The 16,967-nt window shown below is 47.9% G+C and overlaps 1 protein-coding gene across 2 annotated transcripts in view; it reads right to left on the bottom strand.

Annotated features, from left to right (window-relative positions):
- The window catches only part of LOC137620681 (LETM1 domain-containing protein 1), a 113,155-nt gene extending 96,766 nt beyond the window's left edge, over positions 1 to 16,389 (bottom strand). The window contains exon 1 of one of the 2 annotated variants that reach the window (XM_068351027.1): positions 15,968 to 16,389. In XM_068351027.1, coding sequence (XP_068207128.1) covers positions 15,968 to 16,002 — 35 coding nt within the window. In that variant the 5' untranslated portion in view covers positions 16,003 to 16,389. The remainder of the gene's footprint in view (positions 1 to 15,967) is intronic. The other variant, XM_068351026.1, reaches the window with a different exon arrangement.
- Positions 16,390 to 16,967: the final 578 nt, after the last annotated feature.

The following is a 16,967-nucleotide window of genomic DNA, read 5'->3' as shown; positions in this document are numbered from 1 at the left end:
TTGTTACTATGCAAAGTCAGGGCGCTAAAAAAATATCTGAAGCGCACCAGACCTTTCAGACCACGTCTCTGTCATCTCTTCCTTAGTACCAACAAGGTAAAGAAGAGAACCTCTCGCAACACCATCCCTTTCTGGCTCAAGAAAGTTATTGCGAGGTCTTTTCACGGAGACCCAAATGCAGCACAACCCAGAGCCCATTAAGTTAGGGGAGTGGCTGCTTCACTGGCATTCAAGAGAAATTTCTCAAGTCTCCCAAGTCTTAAGTGCTGGGGTCTGGAAACGGCAATCTACATTCACCACTCACTATTTGAGCGACGTGACACATAGGTCTCTCACTATTAGAGCGACGTGACACACAGGTCTCTAGACACCCTTTCTATAGGGCCTATTGTGACAGGTTAACAGGTGCTGTAGCTACCTTACGCCCTTTCAGGGGACAGTAACCATTGGCTGAGGATACTGGGTTACACTAGGTTTTAAGAAGGACATCAATCTATCTTCTTCGTCTCCTTTTCCCTCCCATCTGGGGATTGTAGTCTGTATCCAGTTTCAGCTGGACTCCCCAATGGAAGTAAGGTATGATACTCATCTGATTCCTCTCACAGGGTATAAGTTATACTCGTGGTCACGAGCTTTCCCCTTTGCAAGGTCGGGGGAATCCTAAGTTTGAAGGGGTCCGAGTCGAATATTCCTGACCCACTTCATCCTGAAACATTTGTTTCCTCGAAGCTACAAACCTTCAGTCGTGTTGAGATTATGGGGATCTACAAAGAAAGATTAAATGAAGATTGTTGCTTCAAAAGAATCTAGTCTGAGGACTATTTTCCCTATGAATAGGGAACTCCTTGGCCACCCTAGCCTCAAGACTAAGTCTCCTATAGTAAAGAATGAGGGTTTGTATCAAGTGTAGAAACAAATGACAAACTTGTAACAGAGTTTGTATTTTTCCTAACATACAAACCCGAATTCTTTAAATAAATCTTCCCTCCATCACCGCCCCTCCTAGGATAGTCCTAGCTAGAATCAGATTGAAGGTAAACAGCAGCTACCGACCGGCGGTCCCCCACCACTAACAGGTGGGTAATTACCTGCCCGGTCGTTAACGACCTTGTTAAGGTTTTTCTGCCGTATTTTCCAGGTCGTGCTAGAATATCTCCTATAGTAAAGAATGAGGGTTTGTATGTTAGGAAAAATACAAATTCTGTTACAAGTTTGTAATTTTTCCTAACTATACAAACCTTGAACTCTTTATAGTGGATATCATTTTAGCAAAAGCTGAAAACTAGTCAAAAGACTTTTAAGTGAGGTACAACTACCCACCGATAATTAGCGATGGGTAGCCTAGCCAGTCGAGTGACGTCACTTTTTAATTGCAGAAAGGACTTTCCTAGCACAAGAGCCTACAGGCTCAGTGATAACGATGTTACGAGACCCAGAAGGATCAACATAACGGAAAAACCACAGTCTCCCTGCCACGAGACCCCAAAGGATCAGCGTAACTAAAGGCATGAGAGCCAGAAGGCTCAGCATAACCTGTGTTGTAAGACCCTGAAGGCTCAGCGCAACGAGAAACTGAAGTTTCCTTGTCACAAGACACCGAAGGGTCAGCGTGACTGATGGTACGAGAGCCCGAATGGTCAGCGTGACTGATGGTCCGAGAGCCCAAAGTCATAACTGATACCCAAAGGTTCCAGTCGCATGAACTCAAAAGTCCAGCACGACGGAGGCCCGAAGGACTCCTAAGGTCATGAAAACCCGCAGGATCAACATTACGAGAGACCGAAGGCTCACGATCACCGCAAGGAGAACCAGCAGGTTCAAAAAGATGTCTTCTCACAGCACAAGGAGGAGAATATCCAGAATGGAGAGGGGTCACAAACTCTTCCACACTACAATCCTCTGGAGAGGAACGCAGAGCAGACCCCTCCAGAGGGGATGACTGATCCAGCTCTAAAGATACCTCCTCCGCAGGGGAGGTTTGTTCTCCCGAAGGAGAACGTCGCTTAAGACAAGGATCTTGCTCCGCCCCTGGAGGAGAACCATAAGCGTAAGGGGGACCGCTGATGCCTAGAAGCGGTCTTCTCTAGAGAACTAGACACTTGTTCCCCCGAAGGTGTAACCTTCTTCAGAGAAAGCTCTACCACCACCCCTGGGGATCAGCAAACTCCTTGGCGTCGGAAACAGACTCAAGGCCTGACCGACAGGCTGCAGCGCCTGTGACAACCCACAGCTTTAACACAAAAGCTGACAATAAGTCCCGAAGGAGGACATCGCCTAGAACAAGCTTTCTACCAGCCCTATTGGAAGAAGCATAAGCGTACGACATATGTTGGTCACTGAACAATCTCTCTCGCGAACGAGAGAAAAGTCCTCCGAAGGAGGACATCGCCTAAGGCAAGATTTCTTCCAGCTCTAAGGGAAAAAGCGTAGGCGTAATACAGTAATCTCTCTCGCGAACAAGAGAAGTCCTTCCAAAGGAGGACATCGCCTAAGAAAAGCTTTCTCCGAGCTCTATGGGAAAAAGCATAGGAGTAACGATCTCTCTCGCAAACGAGAGAGAAGTTCCCCCGAAGGAGGAACAAGCCTTGGACTTGCTTTTCCCCAGCTCAAGGGGAAGAAGCACAGTCTTCGGCGACAAGTTAGCAGAAGCAGATCTCATCGAGCTGTCAGCAATTATTCCCGAAAGAGGGAAGGTTGCTAAACGACTTAAGTAGGGCAGCTCTCCCTCGGAAGGGGGGGGGGGGGGGGGGCAGCCCAACTCCGGGAAAGGTTAACACTCCCTCGTAAGGGAAGGTTCTCCAACCCCTGGAGGCAAACCTCCTGGCAGCACTCTATGCCTCCCATCAACAAGCCTTGTTCAAGTTGAAGGTCAACAATGAGTGCTACATCGTAAGGTGGGCAGCAGCTCACGAGCTGCCACAGGAAGCGCAGGACATTGACCGGAGCAGCCGAAGCCATCAGCCTTGCTTTCTACGTCATTGCTATCTGTTAGAAAAGGAAATAAAAGTTGGGATGATTTACAATTCATAAATCCGCTGCATAACATGAACTATTCGGGGAATAAGTCACCTTCCTTGTAAGAGAATTCCTCGAAAGGGAGCTGAACTATTATAAACTTTCAACTCAAGTACTGAAACCAACACACGGGAGTGATGAGGAACTGACGGCCACCAACGAAGGGGAGGGCGGCAAGATAGGGGAGTACTGACGGCCACCAACGAAGGGGAGGGCGGCAAGATAGGGGAGTAGTAGTATCTACACAATGACAACTCCCTTACGGCAAAGACCACCGGATAAGTTGTCAACTGTAATTAAAGTTACAAGTATTTTACAACATACGAGTATGTTTTCATATACATATATACATGCATATATATGTATAAGATATAAACAAACACAAAAGAATAAACTAAACATAAAAACAATCAAGGCAAATCTTTGTGGTAAATAAAGGCAGCATGTCCGTCCTCTACCGAGCCATAAAGTAAAGTGGTTACTCAGCTGAGAGGTGTGAGTGAGAGGGGCACCCAGTTTACCCCAGCCCCCAGCCGCTAAGTACCAGATGGGGTAGTTATCCCTCGCTAGAAATCATCATGTGTCGTCTTTCAGCTACACCAAAAGTAATACCCCTATAAATAGCAGAGGGTTTGTATTTACACCTGAACAAATAAAAGCATATTTTATTTCAATTGTTCATTACTTCTTAAATCGTTCATTTATTTCCTTTCCTCACTGGGCTATTTTTCCCTGTTGGAGCCCTTAGCCTTATGCATCTTACTTTTCCAATTAGGGTTGTAGCTTAGCTAATAGTAGTAGTAATAATAATAATAATAATAATAATAACATCTGAGTATTATTCTTGAAACTTCATCAAACAAAGATTTAACTAAGAACTGTTATACGTTATTAAAAATGTTATTTTCATTAGTAAAATAAATTTTTGAATATACTTACCCGATGATCATGTAGCTGTCAACTCCGTTGCCCGACAGAATTCTACGGACGGGATACGCCAGCGATCGCTATACAGGAGGGGGGTGTACTCACCAGCGCCATCTGTGGTCAGGTACTCCAGTACTTCTTGTCAACACCACCTCAATTTTTTCCTCGGTCCACTGGTTCTCTATGGGGAGGAAGGGTGGGTCAATTAAATCATGATCATCGGGTAAGTATATTCAAAAATTTATTTTACTAATGAAAATAACATTTTTCAATATTAATCTTACCAGATGATCATGTAGCTGATTCACACCCAGGGAGGTGGGTGAAAACCAGTATACATGTTAATCAAGAAGCTAAGTATCCCGTATTTCATTTTTATTAGTTATTCAAAATAACAAATAAAATTGATAAGTACCTGGTAAGGAAGTCGACTTGAACCATTACTCTGCCTTTAATAAGTACGTCTTCCTTACTGAGCGCAGCGGTCCTCTTAGGATGCTGAACGACTCTTAGGTGCTGAAGTATAAAGGGCTGCAACCCATACTAAAGGACCTCATCACAACCTCTAACCTAGGCGCTTCTCAAGAAAGAATTGACCACCCGCCAAATCAACTAGGATGCGGAAGGCTTCTTAGCCTACCGTACAACCCAAAAACAACAATAAAAGTATTCAAGAGAAAGGTTAAAAAGGTTATGGGATTATGGGAATGTAGTGGCTGAGCCCTCACCTACTACTGCACTCGCTGCTACGAATGGTCCCAGGGTGTAGCAGTTCTCGTAAAGAGACTGGACATCTTTGAGATAGAATGATGCAAACACTGACTTGCTCCTCCAATAGGTTGCATCCATAACACTCTGCAGAGAACGGTTCTGTTTGAAGGCCACTGAAGTAGCCACAGCTCTCACTTCATGTGTCCTTACCTTCAGCAAAGCAAGGTCTTCTTCCTTCATATGAGAATGAGCTTCTCTAATCAGAAGCCTTATGTAGTAAGAAACTGCGTTCTTAGACATAGGTAGTGAAGGTTTCTTAATAGCACACCATAAGGCCTCCGATTGTCCTCGCAAGGGTTTTGACCTTTTAAGATAGTACTTAAGAGCTCTGACAGGGCAAAGAACTCTCTCCCGCTCGTTACCCACCATGTTGGAAAGGCTAGGTATTTCGAACGATTTAGGCCAAGGACGTGAAGGAAGCTCGTTTTTGGCCAAAAAACCGAGCTGTAAGGAACATGTAGCCGTTTCAGATGTGAAACCTATGTTCCTGCTGAAGGCGTGAATCTCACTTACTCTTTTGGCTGTTGCAAGGCAAACGAGGAAAAGAGTTTTTAGAGTGAGGTCCTTGAAAGAGGCTGACTGGAGAGGTTCAAATCTTGATGACATAAGGAACCTTAGGACTACGTCTAGATTCCAGCCTGGAGTGGACAACCGACGTTCTTTAGAGGTCTCAAAAGACCTAAGGATGTCCTGCAGATCTTTGTTGGTGGAAAGATCCAAGCCTCTGTGGCGGAAAACCGCTGCCAACATACTTCTGTACCCCTTGATCGTAGGAGCTGATAGAGATCTAACATTCCTTAGATGTAACAGGAAGTCAGCAACTTGGGTTACAGTGGTACTGGTAGAGGAAACTGCATTGGCTCTGCACCAGCTTCGGAAGACTTCCCACTTAGATTGATAGACTCTGCGAGTGGATATCCTCCTTGCTCTGGCAATCGCTCTGGCTGCCTCCTTCGAAAAGCCTCTAGCTCTTGAGAGTCTTTCGATAGTCTGAAGGCAGTCAGACGAAGAGCGTGGAGGCTTGGGTGTACCTTCTTTACGTGAGGTTGACGCAGAAGGTCCACTCTTAGAGGGAGAGTCCTGGGAACGTCGACCAGCCATTGCAGTACCTCTGTGAACCATTCTCTTGCAGGCCAAAGGGGAGCAACCAACGTCAGCCGTGTCCCTTTGTGAGAGATGAACTTCTGAAGAACCTTGTTGATGATCTTGAACGGCGAGAATGCATACAGGTCGAGGTGGGACCAGTCCAGCAGAAAGGCATCCACGTGAACTGCTGCCGGGTCTGGAATCGGGGAACAGTACAATGGGAGCCTCTTGGTCATCGAGGTAGCGAACAGATCTATAGTTGGCTGACCCCACAGGGCCCAAAGTCTGTTGCACACGTTCTTGTGAAGGGTCCACTCTGTGGGGATGACTTGACCCTTCCGGCTGAGGCGATCTGCCGTAACATTCATATCGCCCTGAATGAACCTCGTTACCAGCGTGAGCTTTCGACTTTTTGACCAAATGAGGAGGTCCCTTGCGATCTCGAACAGCTTCCTCGAATGAGTCCCTCCCTGCTTGGAGATGTACGCCAAGGCTGTGGTGTTGTCGGAGTTCACCTCCACCACCTTGTTTAGCTGGAGGGACTTGAAGTTCATTAAGGCCAGATGAACCGCCAACAACTCCTTGCAATTGATATGAAGCGTTTCCTGTTCCTGGTTCCATGTCCCCGAGTATTCCTGTCCGTCCAATGTCGCGCCCCAGCCCGAGTCTGATGCGTCCGAGTAGAGATGATGGTCGGGGGTCTGAACAGCTAACGAGAGACCCTCCTTGAGAAGAATGCTGTTCTTCCACCACGTTAGAGTAGCCCTCATCTCTTTGGAAACAGGAATAGAGACCGTCTCGAGCGTCATATCCTTGTTCCAGTGAGCTGCCAGATGGTACTGAAGGGGGCGGAGGTGGAGTCTCCCTAACTCGATGAACAGGGCTAGCGATGAAAGAGTCCCTGTTAGGCTCATCCACTGCCTCACCGAGCATCGGTTCCTCCTCAGCATGCTCAGGATGCACTCCAGGGCTTGGTTGATTCTTGGGGCCGACGGAAAAGCCCGAAAAGCTCGACTCTGAATCTCCATCCCCAGGTAAACGATGGTTTGGGAAGGAACGAGCTGGGACTTCTCTAAATTGACCAAGAGGCCCAGTTCCTTGGTCAAATCCAAAGTCCATCTGAGACTCTCCAGACAGCGACGACTTGTGGGAGCTCTTAAAAGCCAGTCGTCTAAATAAAGGGAGGCTCTGATGTCTGCCAAGTGAAGGAATTTCGCAATATTCCTCATCAGTCGCGTAAACACAAGAGGTGCCGTGCTCAGGCCAAAGCACAGGGCTTGGAACTGGTACACAACCTCTCCAAAGACGAATCTCAGAAAAGGTTGGGAGTCTGGATGGATGGGAACGTGAAAGTAGGCGTCTTTCAGATCTAACGAGACCATCCAGTCCTCCTGCCTGACCGCTGCTAGGACCGACTTCGTCGTCTCCATTGTGAACGTCTGCTTGGTGACATAAGCATTGAGCGCACTGACGTCAAGCACCGGTCTCCAACCTCCTGTCTTCTTGGCCACCAGGAAGAGACGGTTGTAAAAGCCCGGGGATTGATGGTCCCGGACTATCACCACTGCCTCCTTCTGTAGCAGGAGCGACACCTCTTGATGTAACGCTAGCCTCTTGTCCTTCTCCTTGTAGTTGGGAGAGAGGTTGATGGGAGATGTGGTCAGAGGGGGATTGCGGCAGAACGGAATTCTGTAACCCTCCCTTAGCCACTTGACAGACTGAGCGTCTGCACCTCTGCTCTCCCAGGCTTGCCAGAAGGTCTTGAGTCTGGCTCCTACAGCTGTCTGGAGAGGAAGGAAGTCAAAGCTTGCTTTTCGTGGACTTGGCACCTTTCTTGGACTTGCCCCTGTGACTGTCTGCACGGGTACTTCCTCTACTGGAGGCTCTGCCACGAAAGGGCGGAATGAATCTGGTAGCAGGTGTATCAGCCACAGGGGTGCGGTAAGATCTCGGCACGGAAGGTAAGGTTTTAGCCTTACGTGCTGAAGAGGCCATGAGGTCATGCGTATCTTTCTGGATAAGAGCCGCAGCCATCTCCTTGATTAACTCCTCCGGAAACAGGAACTTGGAGAGAGGAGCAAACAGCAACTGTGACCTCTGGCAAGGGGTGATACCAGTCGATAAGTAGGAGCATAGATGTTCCCTTTTCTTGAGGACTCCTGAGACAAAAATAGACGCAAGTTCGCCAGAACCATCGCGAATTGCTTTGTCCATACTGGACATGATCAGCATGGCCGAGTCTTTGTCAGAAGGAGCAGTCTTCCTGCTTAAGGCCCCCAGGCACCAATCGAGGAAGTTAAAAATTTCGAAGGCGCGAAAGACTCCCTTCATCAAGTGGTCCAGATCAGAAAAGGTCCAGCAGACCTTCGAGCGTCTCATAGCCGACCTGCGGGGAGAGTCAACCAAACTTGAGAAGTCGGCCTGGGCAGAGGCAGGAACCCCCAAGCCAGGTTCCTCTCCCGTGGCATACCAGACGCCCGACTTAGAAGCCAGCTTAGGAGGAGGAAACACAAAAGAGGTCCTTCCCAGTTGCTGCTTGGACTGCAACCAATCCCCTAAAACCCTCAAAGCTCTCCTTGATGATCTGGTGAGGACAAGCTTGGTGTAGGCAGACATAGTAGGCTGCATGCCTAGAGAAAACTCGGATGGAGGAGAACGAGGAGTTGCAGATACGAAGTGTTCAGGGTACAACTCTCTGAACAGAGCCAGGACCTTGCGAAAGTCTAAGGAAGGCGGCGACGACTTGTGTCCCTCCACATCAGATGTAGGATCATCCAGGTGAGCAGCTTCATCCTCAGAAACCTCATCGCCTGAGAGTTGAGTAGCGAGAGGTAAAGGTAGAGCGGCAGGCTGAATGGCTGAATCCTGCAGAACGGGTGCATGCGCACTTGCGGATCCATCATCATGCCTCTGCTGAAGAGACTGAGGGCTGGCAATGACAAAGTCAGGAGGCTGGAGTGAGGGAGGTTCTGCGGTGGTCTGAGGAGCAAGCGTGGTCAGAAGCGAATGCTGGAAGGCATGAGGCTCATGCTGCATGGTATGCGGCTCATGCTGTATGGGATGAGGCTCATGCTGCGAAGAATGCGGCTGCTGCATGGTAAGAGGCTCGTGCTGCATGCGTTGAGGAGGCTGCCTCATAGCATGAGGCTCCTGCCTCAAGGGTTGAGGAGGTTGCTGCGCAGAGTGAGGCTCCTGCCTCAAGGGTTGAGGAGGTTGCCGCATAGCATGAGGCTGCTGCCTCATGGGTAGAGGAGGTTGCCGCATAGCATGAGGCTCCTGCCTCAAGGGTTGAGGAGGTTGCCGCATAGCATGAGGCTCCTGCCTCATGGGTAGAGGAGGTTGCTGCATAGTGCTGGAACCTGGCAACTCCCGATGCGGCAGCTCACGCATGGAAGCAGGAGGAGCCTCAAGAACATGCGTCTGGCAGGGAGGACTGCGCAGAGGTGGAGGAGCGCTCGCAGGAGGAGGTGTGTTAACCTTCTCTGCCTGATACTCCTGCATCAAAGCCGCAAGCTGAGACTGCATAGTCTGCAGCAAAGACCACTTGGGGTCCACAGAAGTTGGAGCAGAGGCCTGTTGAGGTACCGCTTTACCTCTCTTAGGAGGTGTGCAGTCATCAGATGACTGCGGCGAGTCCGAACTGGCCCAGTGGCTACACCTGGGCCGTTGGACTAGCTCGGAAGGGACCTTACGTTTGAGAGGTCATGAGACCTGGGTCCACCGTTTCCTCCTGGAAACCTCTTCCGCAGACGAGGAATTTAAGGGCTCAATCGTCTGGGAGTGGAAGTGACGATCTCTATCAGATACGCCCGCAACCACTGAGGATACAACTGTGCGCCGATCAAGGCCTGCCGAACCCTTTTGCCCTTCGACGTTGCTTCTCCCCTGGGCTTGGGAGCTTGCAAGAGGTCCCGGACTGGGAGGACGACTGGCACGCACAGAAGTATCCTCATGCGCAACACTGACACTGACACTAGGCACAGCACTGGCACTAACACTTCCCACTGCACTCTTCACTTTAAGTTCCTTGACATCTGCCAAGAGAAGATTGTGGTCACTAACTAAAGACTCCACCTTATCACCAAGAGCCTGAATGGCACGCAACATATCCGTCATATCAGGCTGAGCACTCGTAGCAGGTTCGGGGGTCACCACCACAGGGGAAGGAAAAGGTTGAGGGTCATGGGGGGAGGAATAAACCAAAGAGCGAGAAGAACTCCTCCTAACTCTCTCCCTCTCTAACCTAGTTGTATATTTGAGGAATTCATTAAATTCGAATTCCGAAAGCCCAGCACATTCCCCACATCGATCTTCCAACTGACAGGATTTTCCCCTACAGTCGGAACAAACGGTGTGAGGATCAACAGAGGCCTACGGAAGACGCCTATTACAAGTCCTAACACTACATCGCCTAAATTTAGGAGCTTGAGAGTGGTCGGACATCTTGAATTTAGAGAACAGTCAAGGGGGAATTCCAAAGTAAAGCAAAGATCGTTAACCAATAAATCAATTTAATTCCAAAAGCTATCTAAGCTAAGGGAAAAGCTTCCTGTACAGCGAAGGCTAAATTTTAGAGCAAATACTTCACCAAAACCGTGAACAAAGACTCCAAAATCAACAGCGTATCCATGTAGGTCTTGCCGGCGGCACGACAGAGGAAAAATTGAGGTGGTGTTGACAAGAAGTACTGGAGTACCTGACCACAGATGGCGCTGGTGAGTACACCCCCCTCCTGTATAGCGATCGCTGGCGTATCCCGTCCGTAGAATTCTGTCGGGCAACGGAGTTGACAGCTACATGATCATCGGGTAAGATTAATATTGAAAAATATAATGTTATTATGGTGAACTAAAACAGGACAATAAGGGTGTCCCAGAAGGGTAAATACAGGACAGGGACAAAATTATCAAATCCGGTACATGTTCAGTGGCTACTTTCCTCCTGGTAAGGATAGAAGAGACTTTTTAGCTATGGTAAGCAGCTCTTCTAGGAGAAGGAAACTCCAAAATCAAACCATTGTTCTCTGGTCTTGAGTAGTGCCATAGCCTCCGTACCATGGTCTTCCACTGTCTTAGGTTAGAGTTCTCTTGCTTGAGGGTACACTCGGGCATTACATTCTATCTTATTTACCTTCCCCTTGTTTTTTAAAGTTTCTGTAGTTGATATATGAAATATCTAATTTAATGTCGTAACTGTTATTAAAACATTTTATTTTAATTGTTCATTACTTCTCTTGTAGTTTATTTACTTCCTTGTTTACTTTTGTCACTGGGCTATTTTCCTTTATTGGAGCCCTTGAGCTGTACCTTAGCTTGTAATAATAATAATAATAATAATAATAATAATAATAATAATAATAATAATAATAATAATAATAATAATAATACCCGGATAGTTAGAACATTAGATTTGTAAAGCTTTGCATGATGTCAAGTTAGGGGAAAGGAGACTGTCAAGTATTATATAAAATTCTTACTATAATACAATAAGTGTTACTGTGAGGACAACAAGATGAGCAGAGAGAGAGACTGACAATTTACTGGTCATGCAATGGTCACTATAGTACAGAGTGTGGACGGATAAGTAGCCCGGGAGGGAAACATTTCCAACTGCCACAATCATTTGTGTTTTCATTCAAATATAAATATAAAATACCAAGGCGGTAGCCTAATGAAATATTCATTATTATACAAGAATATAAAGCTCTTAAAGAGAGCAACATTGTTATACAAAAATCCACTGTGTGGAATAAATAATAAAGTTACAATTTACAGAAAAGAGTCCAGGGGGAGGAAACACGGCGGGTAAGACAATGTCCTTACAAGTACTTCCCACCCAGACATCGGGTATTGTAGATGGTTGATGCGATTAATCCCTGTACCATGGAGGGCGACGTAATTCCCATCTGGTGCTTGAGCGGAGGGGAAGGTTGCTTTGATTCGGAGGAATCATTTTCCCCCGTCATCGCGTGGTTTTCTCCCATCTGGTGGATGATTTGTTCTGAGGTGGAATCCTGGGTCTACCAGGGCCCGCGGTGACCTTCTTGTTGCTTTCAAGCTTTGCTGGTTTTAATCAGTCGATCGTCACCCAATCCTCTTGTCCATGGATGTTCCGGAGGAAAGATTTGGCTGTTCTTCTGACAACCTCGTAAGGGTCGCGATAAGGTCTAGTCAGGGGTTGACAGTGAGCATCGACCAGGATGAAGACGTAGTCGCAGTCGGCTAGGTTCTTGGGCGTGAAGAGTCAGGTCCTGTTCTCGTATGTTTTCAGGCATGGTCTGAATTTCCCTGCGATTTCTCTCAGGTGATCCAGCTTGGTGTCGTCAGTAGTTGCAGGGAAGAATTCGCCAGGGACTGCAAGTGCCTCGCCGTAGACCTTCTCCGCAGGAGAAGGTTCGTGGTCTGCCCTGGGAGTGGTGCGAAGGCCAAGAAGGACCCACGGGAGTTGCGCTTTCCAATGTTCGTCCGTACATCTCTCCATCAGGGCTGCCTTGAGTGTGCGATGAGCTCTCTCGACCATGCCGTTCGCTGCAGGGTTGTATGCCATGGTGCTGTGGAATGTCGTTCCCATCAGGTTTGCAAGAGAGCGCCAGATCTCTGACAAGAAAGCAGAACCTTGGTGCGTCATGATATCGTCGGGGACATCGAAGCGGCTGATCCAACTCGACAGGAGAGCTTCGGTGCAGGCGTGGGTGGCTGCTTCGGACATCGGAGTTGCTTCTAACCATCTAGTGGACCAGTCGACGATCGTCAGGAGGTATCTTGCAGAACCTGAAGGCGGCAGAGGTCCCACGACGTCCAAGTGGATGTGTCCGAATCATCTCTTGGGTTGGGGAAAATCGCTGACTCCCGCCTCAGTATGGCGGTTGACCTTACTCGTCTGACAGTTAATGCAGGTTCTCGCCCACTCACGGACGTCTTTCTTGATTCTTGGCCAGATGAATATCTCGGATAAAAGGCGGGCTGTAGTGCGACCCGAGGGGTGTGATAATCCGTGGATGACGTCAAAGATCTTCCTTCTACAGGAGACAGGAATCCATGGGCGTAAGCAGAGGATGGTTTCCCCGGCCGGTCCGAGGGGAATGTCCATCATCCGTAGCGTTGATGCTGTCGTACGATAGTCTTGGGCCTCTGGGTCGTTCTGCTGTTCTACGGCGAGGTTTGCGTAGTCGATCCCGAGGTGGACCGTATTGATCTCGATCCTGGAGAGGGCGTCAGCGACGGGGTTCTTCTTACCCGGTACGTAGCTGATAGTGCAGACGAATTCTGCGATGGTTACCAGGTGTCGTTGTTGGCGAGAGGACCATGCGTCTGAAGACTTCGTGAAAGCGTGGATCAGGGGCTGGTGGTCCGTTGCGAGGGCGAAGGGGGTTCCTTAAAGCATGTATCTGAAGTGGCGGACGGCGAGATGGACGGCGAGAAGCTCACCGTCGAACGTGCTGTACCTGGTTTCCGCGGGTTTGAGTTTCTTGCTGAAGAAGGCCAAGGGCTGCGGGTAACCGTTGTCGATCTGTTCGAGGAAAGAACCGCAGGCAACGTTGCTGGCGGCGGTGGTTAACTTCAGGGGGGGCACTGTCGTCATGGTACATAAGGGTGGTGGCTTCGGCGAGGGCTGCCTTCGCCCTGTCGTAGGCGCATTGCTACAGGGGACCCCAAACGAGCTTCTTGACTTTTCTCTTCAGGATGTCGTTGAGGGGAGTCACGATGTGGGCGATGTTGGAGATGAAGCGACGGTAGTAGTTTACCATCCCCAAAAACTCCTGAGGGTGCCAGATGGTCGTTGGGTTTAAGAGGGTTTTCACGGCATCCATCTAGGTCGATGTGGGCTTCACGGCCACTGCGGATATTTGATGTCCGAGGAAACACACCCTCTTGGCACCGAACGTGCATTTGTCAAAGCTCACGATCAAACCGTTCTGCTGAAGGCGTTTCAGCACGGCGCAGACATGTCTCCAGTTTTCCTCTTTCGTCCTGGAGTAGATTAAGATGTCGTCCACGTAGCAGACGCAGAACGGCAGGTTCCCCCAGATGCTATCCATCAGTCGTTGAAACGTGGATATGAGAAGGTGAAGGAGCCGAACGGCGTCATGATGGCGGTCTTAGGCACATCCTCCGGGTACACAGGAACTTGAAAGTATGATTTATTAAGAAGGTCCTTCTAAGTAAAAATTTTTGCCCCATGAAGGGCGCTGGTGAGGTCTTGCATATTCGGCAGCGGGTAGTGGTCTGGCGTTGTGATGAGGTTAAGGTGCCGGTAGTCACCGCAGGTCCTCATGTTCCGTCTGGTTTCTTTACCATGTGGAGCGGAGATGCCCAAGGGCTGGACGCCTTTTTGCATATGCCCATCCGTTCCATGTCTTCGAAGGCACGTATGGCCTCTCTCAGTTTCTGCGGCGGGAGGCTGCGGAACTTTGTGCGTGTGGGAGGTTCCATTGTGTTCATGTGGTGGTAGGCCCCATGCTTGAAGGGGGATCCCAGTGAGTGTCAAAGTTCCGGCTTGAAAACGTCGGGGAACTCCTGAGGAAGGGCGGCGTAGGGGTGCGCTACGACGGTGGATAATGGTGTGATACCTGGACCAGTTCGTAGTGGGTGGGTTCGGCATGTCCCAGTGTCGATGAGGCGTTTCCCGGTGACGTCGACGAGGAGGCCATGGTGAGCCAGGAAGTCAGCGACGAGGAGGGGGTGTCTGACGTCAGTGATGGCGGAGGGCCAAGAGTAAAATCAGCCTATGATTGAGATTTTAAGCACCCTAGTCCCATAACACCGGATCCATTGGCGGCGATGACCGAGGAGGCATAACTGCTAGGCGCCCGGTTTAGGTCGGCCTGTGAGGAAGGGAATGTTGATTGCATACAGCCGGTATCAACCATAAGCCTAAGGTTGGATACGGCGTCAAGGATGTAGAATCCAATCTTGCCATGATCTGCTACTGCGGCTACGGTTGATCTCGGCGGTGTCTGGATTCAGAATTTCTTCGGGAATTTGCAGGGGGCCTGCACTTCATTGAGTTGCTCCCAAACTGCTGGTGGTAGAAACACCAAGTCGGGTTCAGTCTATGGTTCTGCTACATCGGGTGCAGAGGTTTCTTCTTCATCAGGGCGAGGAGTCATGGGATAAGCAGCTGAAGGAGGATGATGCGCCAAGGCGGGAGGCCTTGGAAGCTTCGTATAATTTCTGTGCCCTTGACAGGAGGTCGTTCATTGGCAGGGTGTCGGTGAGCTGGGCTCTCACGTCCTGCAGAAGGCGTCGAAGGAATATTTCGCGAGATAGGCCTATCTCTTGTCGTCGTCCATTGGCGTCAGTTTTTGGCAGCATGGGAAGTCCAACCAGTTCATCCCATGCTTCTAAGGGAGAGGTGTCGCCCATAGGTCTATTGCTAAGATCAAGGACCTTCTGTGCCCTTGCCGAGACGGATGGAGGTCAGGACGATGTCAACTTTGGTGCAGGGGTTGTTTAGCTTGGCCACCCTGAAGAGTACGTCCACCTTCAGAAACCAGGAGGCCGTGTAGTGAGAATGGTGGCAGCTGTGTGGGTGCTTGGCACGATGGGCTGGGCGGTTTCATCATGGTCAGTTGACGCATCGGGCCAAGGGCATGAGCTGGTTATGTCAGATATACTCATCGTTGCTGCCTCACGAAACTAAGTGGGATAAAGCCAAAAGACAGCGTTAAACGTTAATGGCAAAAGGATATACAAAGGAAACGCAGCCGTAATTAGTCCGTTAATGGCAAGCCAAAACTGTTATGCGTTTCCAACATCTCCGGGGTCACCAGTTGTGAGGACAACAAGACGAGCAGAGAGACTGACAATTTACTGAACGAACATGCAACGGTCTCTATATTACAGAGTGCGGAGGATAAGTAGCCCTGGAGGGAAACATTTCCAGCTGCCAAAATAATTTGAGTTTTCGTTCAAATATAAATATAAACTATCAAGGCAGTAACCTAATGAAATATACATTATTATACATGAATATAAAGCTCCCAAAGAGAGCAACATTGTTATACAAAAATCCACTGTGTGGAATAAATAATAAAGTTACAATATACAGAAAAGAGTCCAGGGAAGGAAACAGGGCGGGTAAGACTATGTCCTTACATTACATGTATTGAAAGTAATATTGCATCAGATTTCTTTGACAACTAGTGTTACAAGAACGATACACTAACCTGTTATTCAGCAGCCTCTGCAGAAAAATGGACATTGTTCCTGTTGCAAACGTCTAGTTAAACATAAACTTTTGATGATTTATTGAGTTAATAGTGAAGTAGTTACATGATATAAAGGTTGTTCACCAACACAGGTGCCGTGGACTTCGTATCAGCTTTGCGTTGGGTTACCGGTTATTCTACTGAAGCTGATAGGCCTAACGTTGGTTATCCAGGTTTGTTCATCTTAACACAAAATCAACTTCAAGAGTAAATATAAGAGTCGACTTTTTATTTCTTACTATTGTACTGATACATTAATATTTTCTGGTTCCTCCCAAAGTCCCGAGACTCCTGACTAGTCCAGTTTAGATAGTAATGGGTCATAATCTCTGTAACGGCCACCCTGTGTGGGTCTTCTTTGTTTATATTCCTGGTTCCTTACTGGTCACTCCGTATAGTCAGCAAAATAAGTTTGCGACACTCTATCAATTAATAGATAGGCACAAAAAGTCTTAGCAAGTTAGCTTATCAGTATCATTATAAAAAAAAATCCTGTGATAAAAAAACATGATTAATGAATATCTTGTTTTACTCGTATTCTACTTTTAAACAATTTGGGATATTTCCTTGTTACAGGTTTTGACAACATATTGTGATATTTTCAAACTATTCTTTCAGATTTATGGCCTAACATGTATTTCACCAGCTCTCTGTTTGCATTTGGCTACATATCTACTCTTATATACCATTCACTTATTTTTCCTAATTTTGTGCATGAAAATAAAACTAATGTTTTACCCGTTTTGGAGATGCGGTAAAATATTCTGAGCTCTGCCTGAAACATTGTTTTGAGAAATCATGTACGATGTAGGTAACCATGATGGCATGATTATATATGAATTAAATGAGAAAGGTAAAACTGTAATTAATAGCCCTTCCGGATATACAGAGGAAATTATAATAGAAGGAAATGTAAAACATTATTATTATTATTATTATTATTATTATTATTATTATT

The sequence above is a fragment of the Palaemon carinicauda genome, chromosome 27 (genome assembly GCF_036898095.1).
Source record: "Palaemon carinicauda isolate YSFRI2023 chromosome 27, ASM3689809v2, whole genome shotgun sequence".
Taxonomy (NCBI): domain Eukaryota; kingdom Metazoa; phylum Arthropoda; class Malacostraca; order Decapoda; family Palaemonidae; genus Palaemon; species Palaemon carinicauda.
Note: the sequence above shows the minus strand (reverse complement) of the source record. Positions and strands in the feature narration are given on the sequence as shown.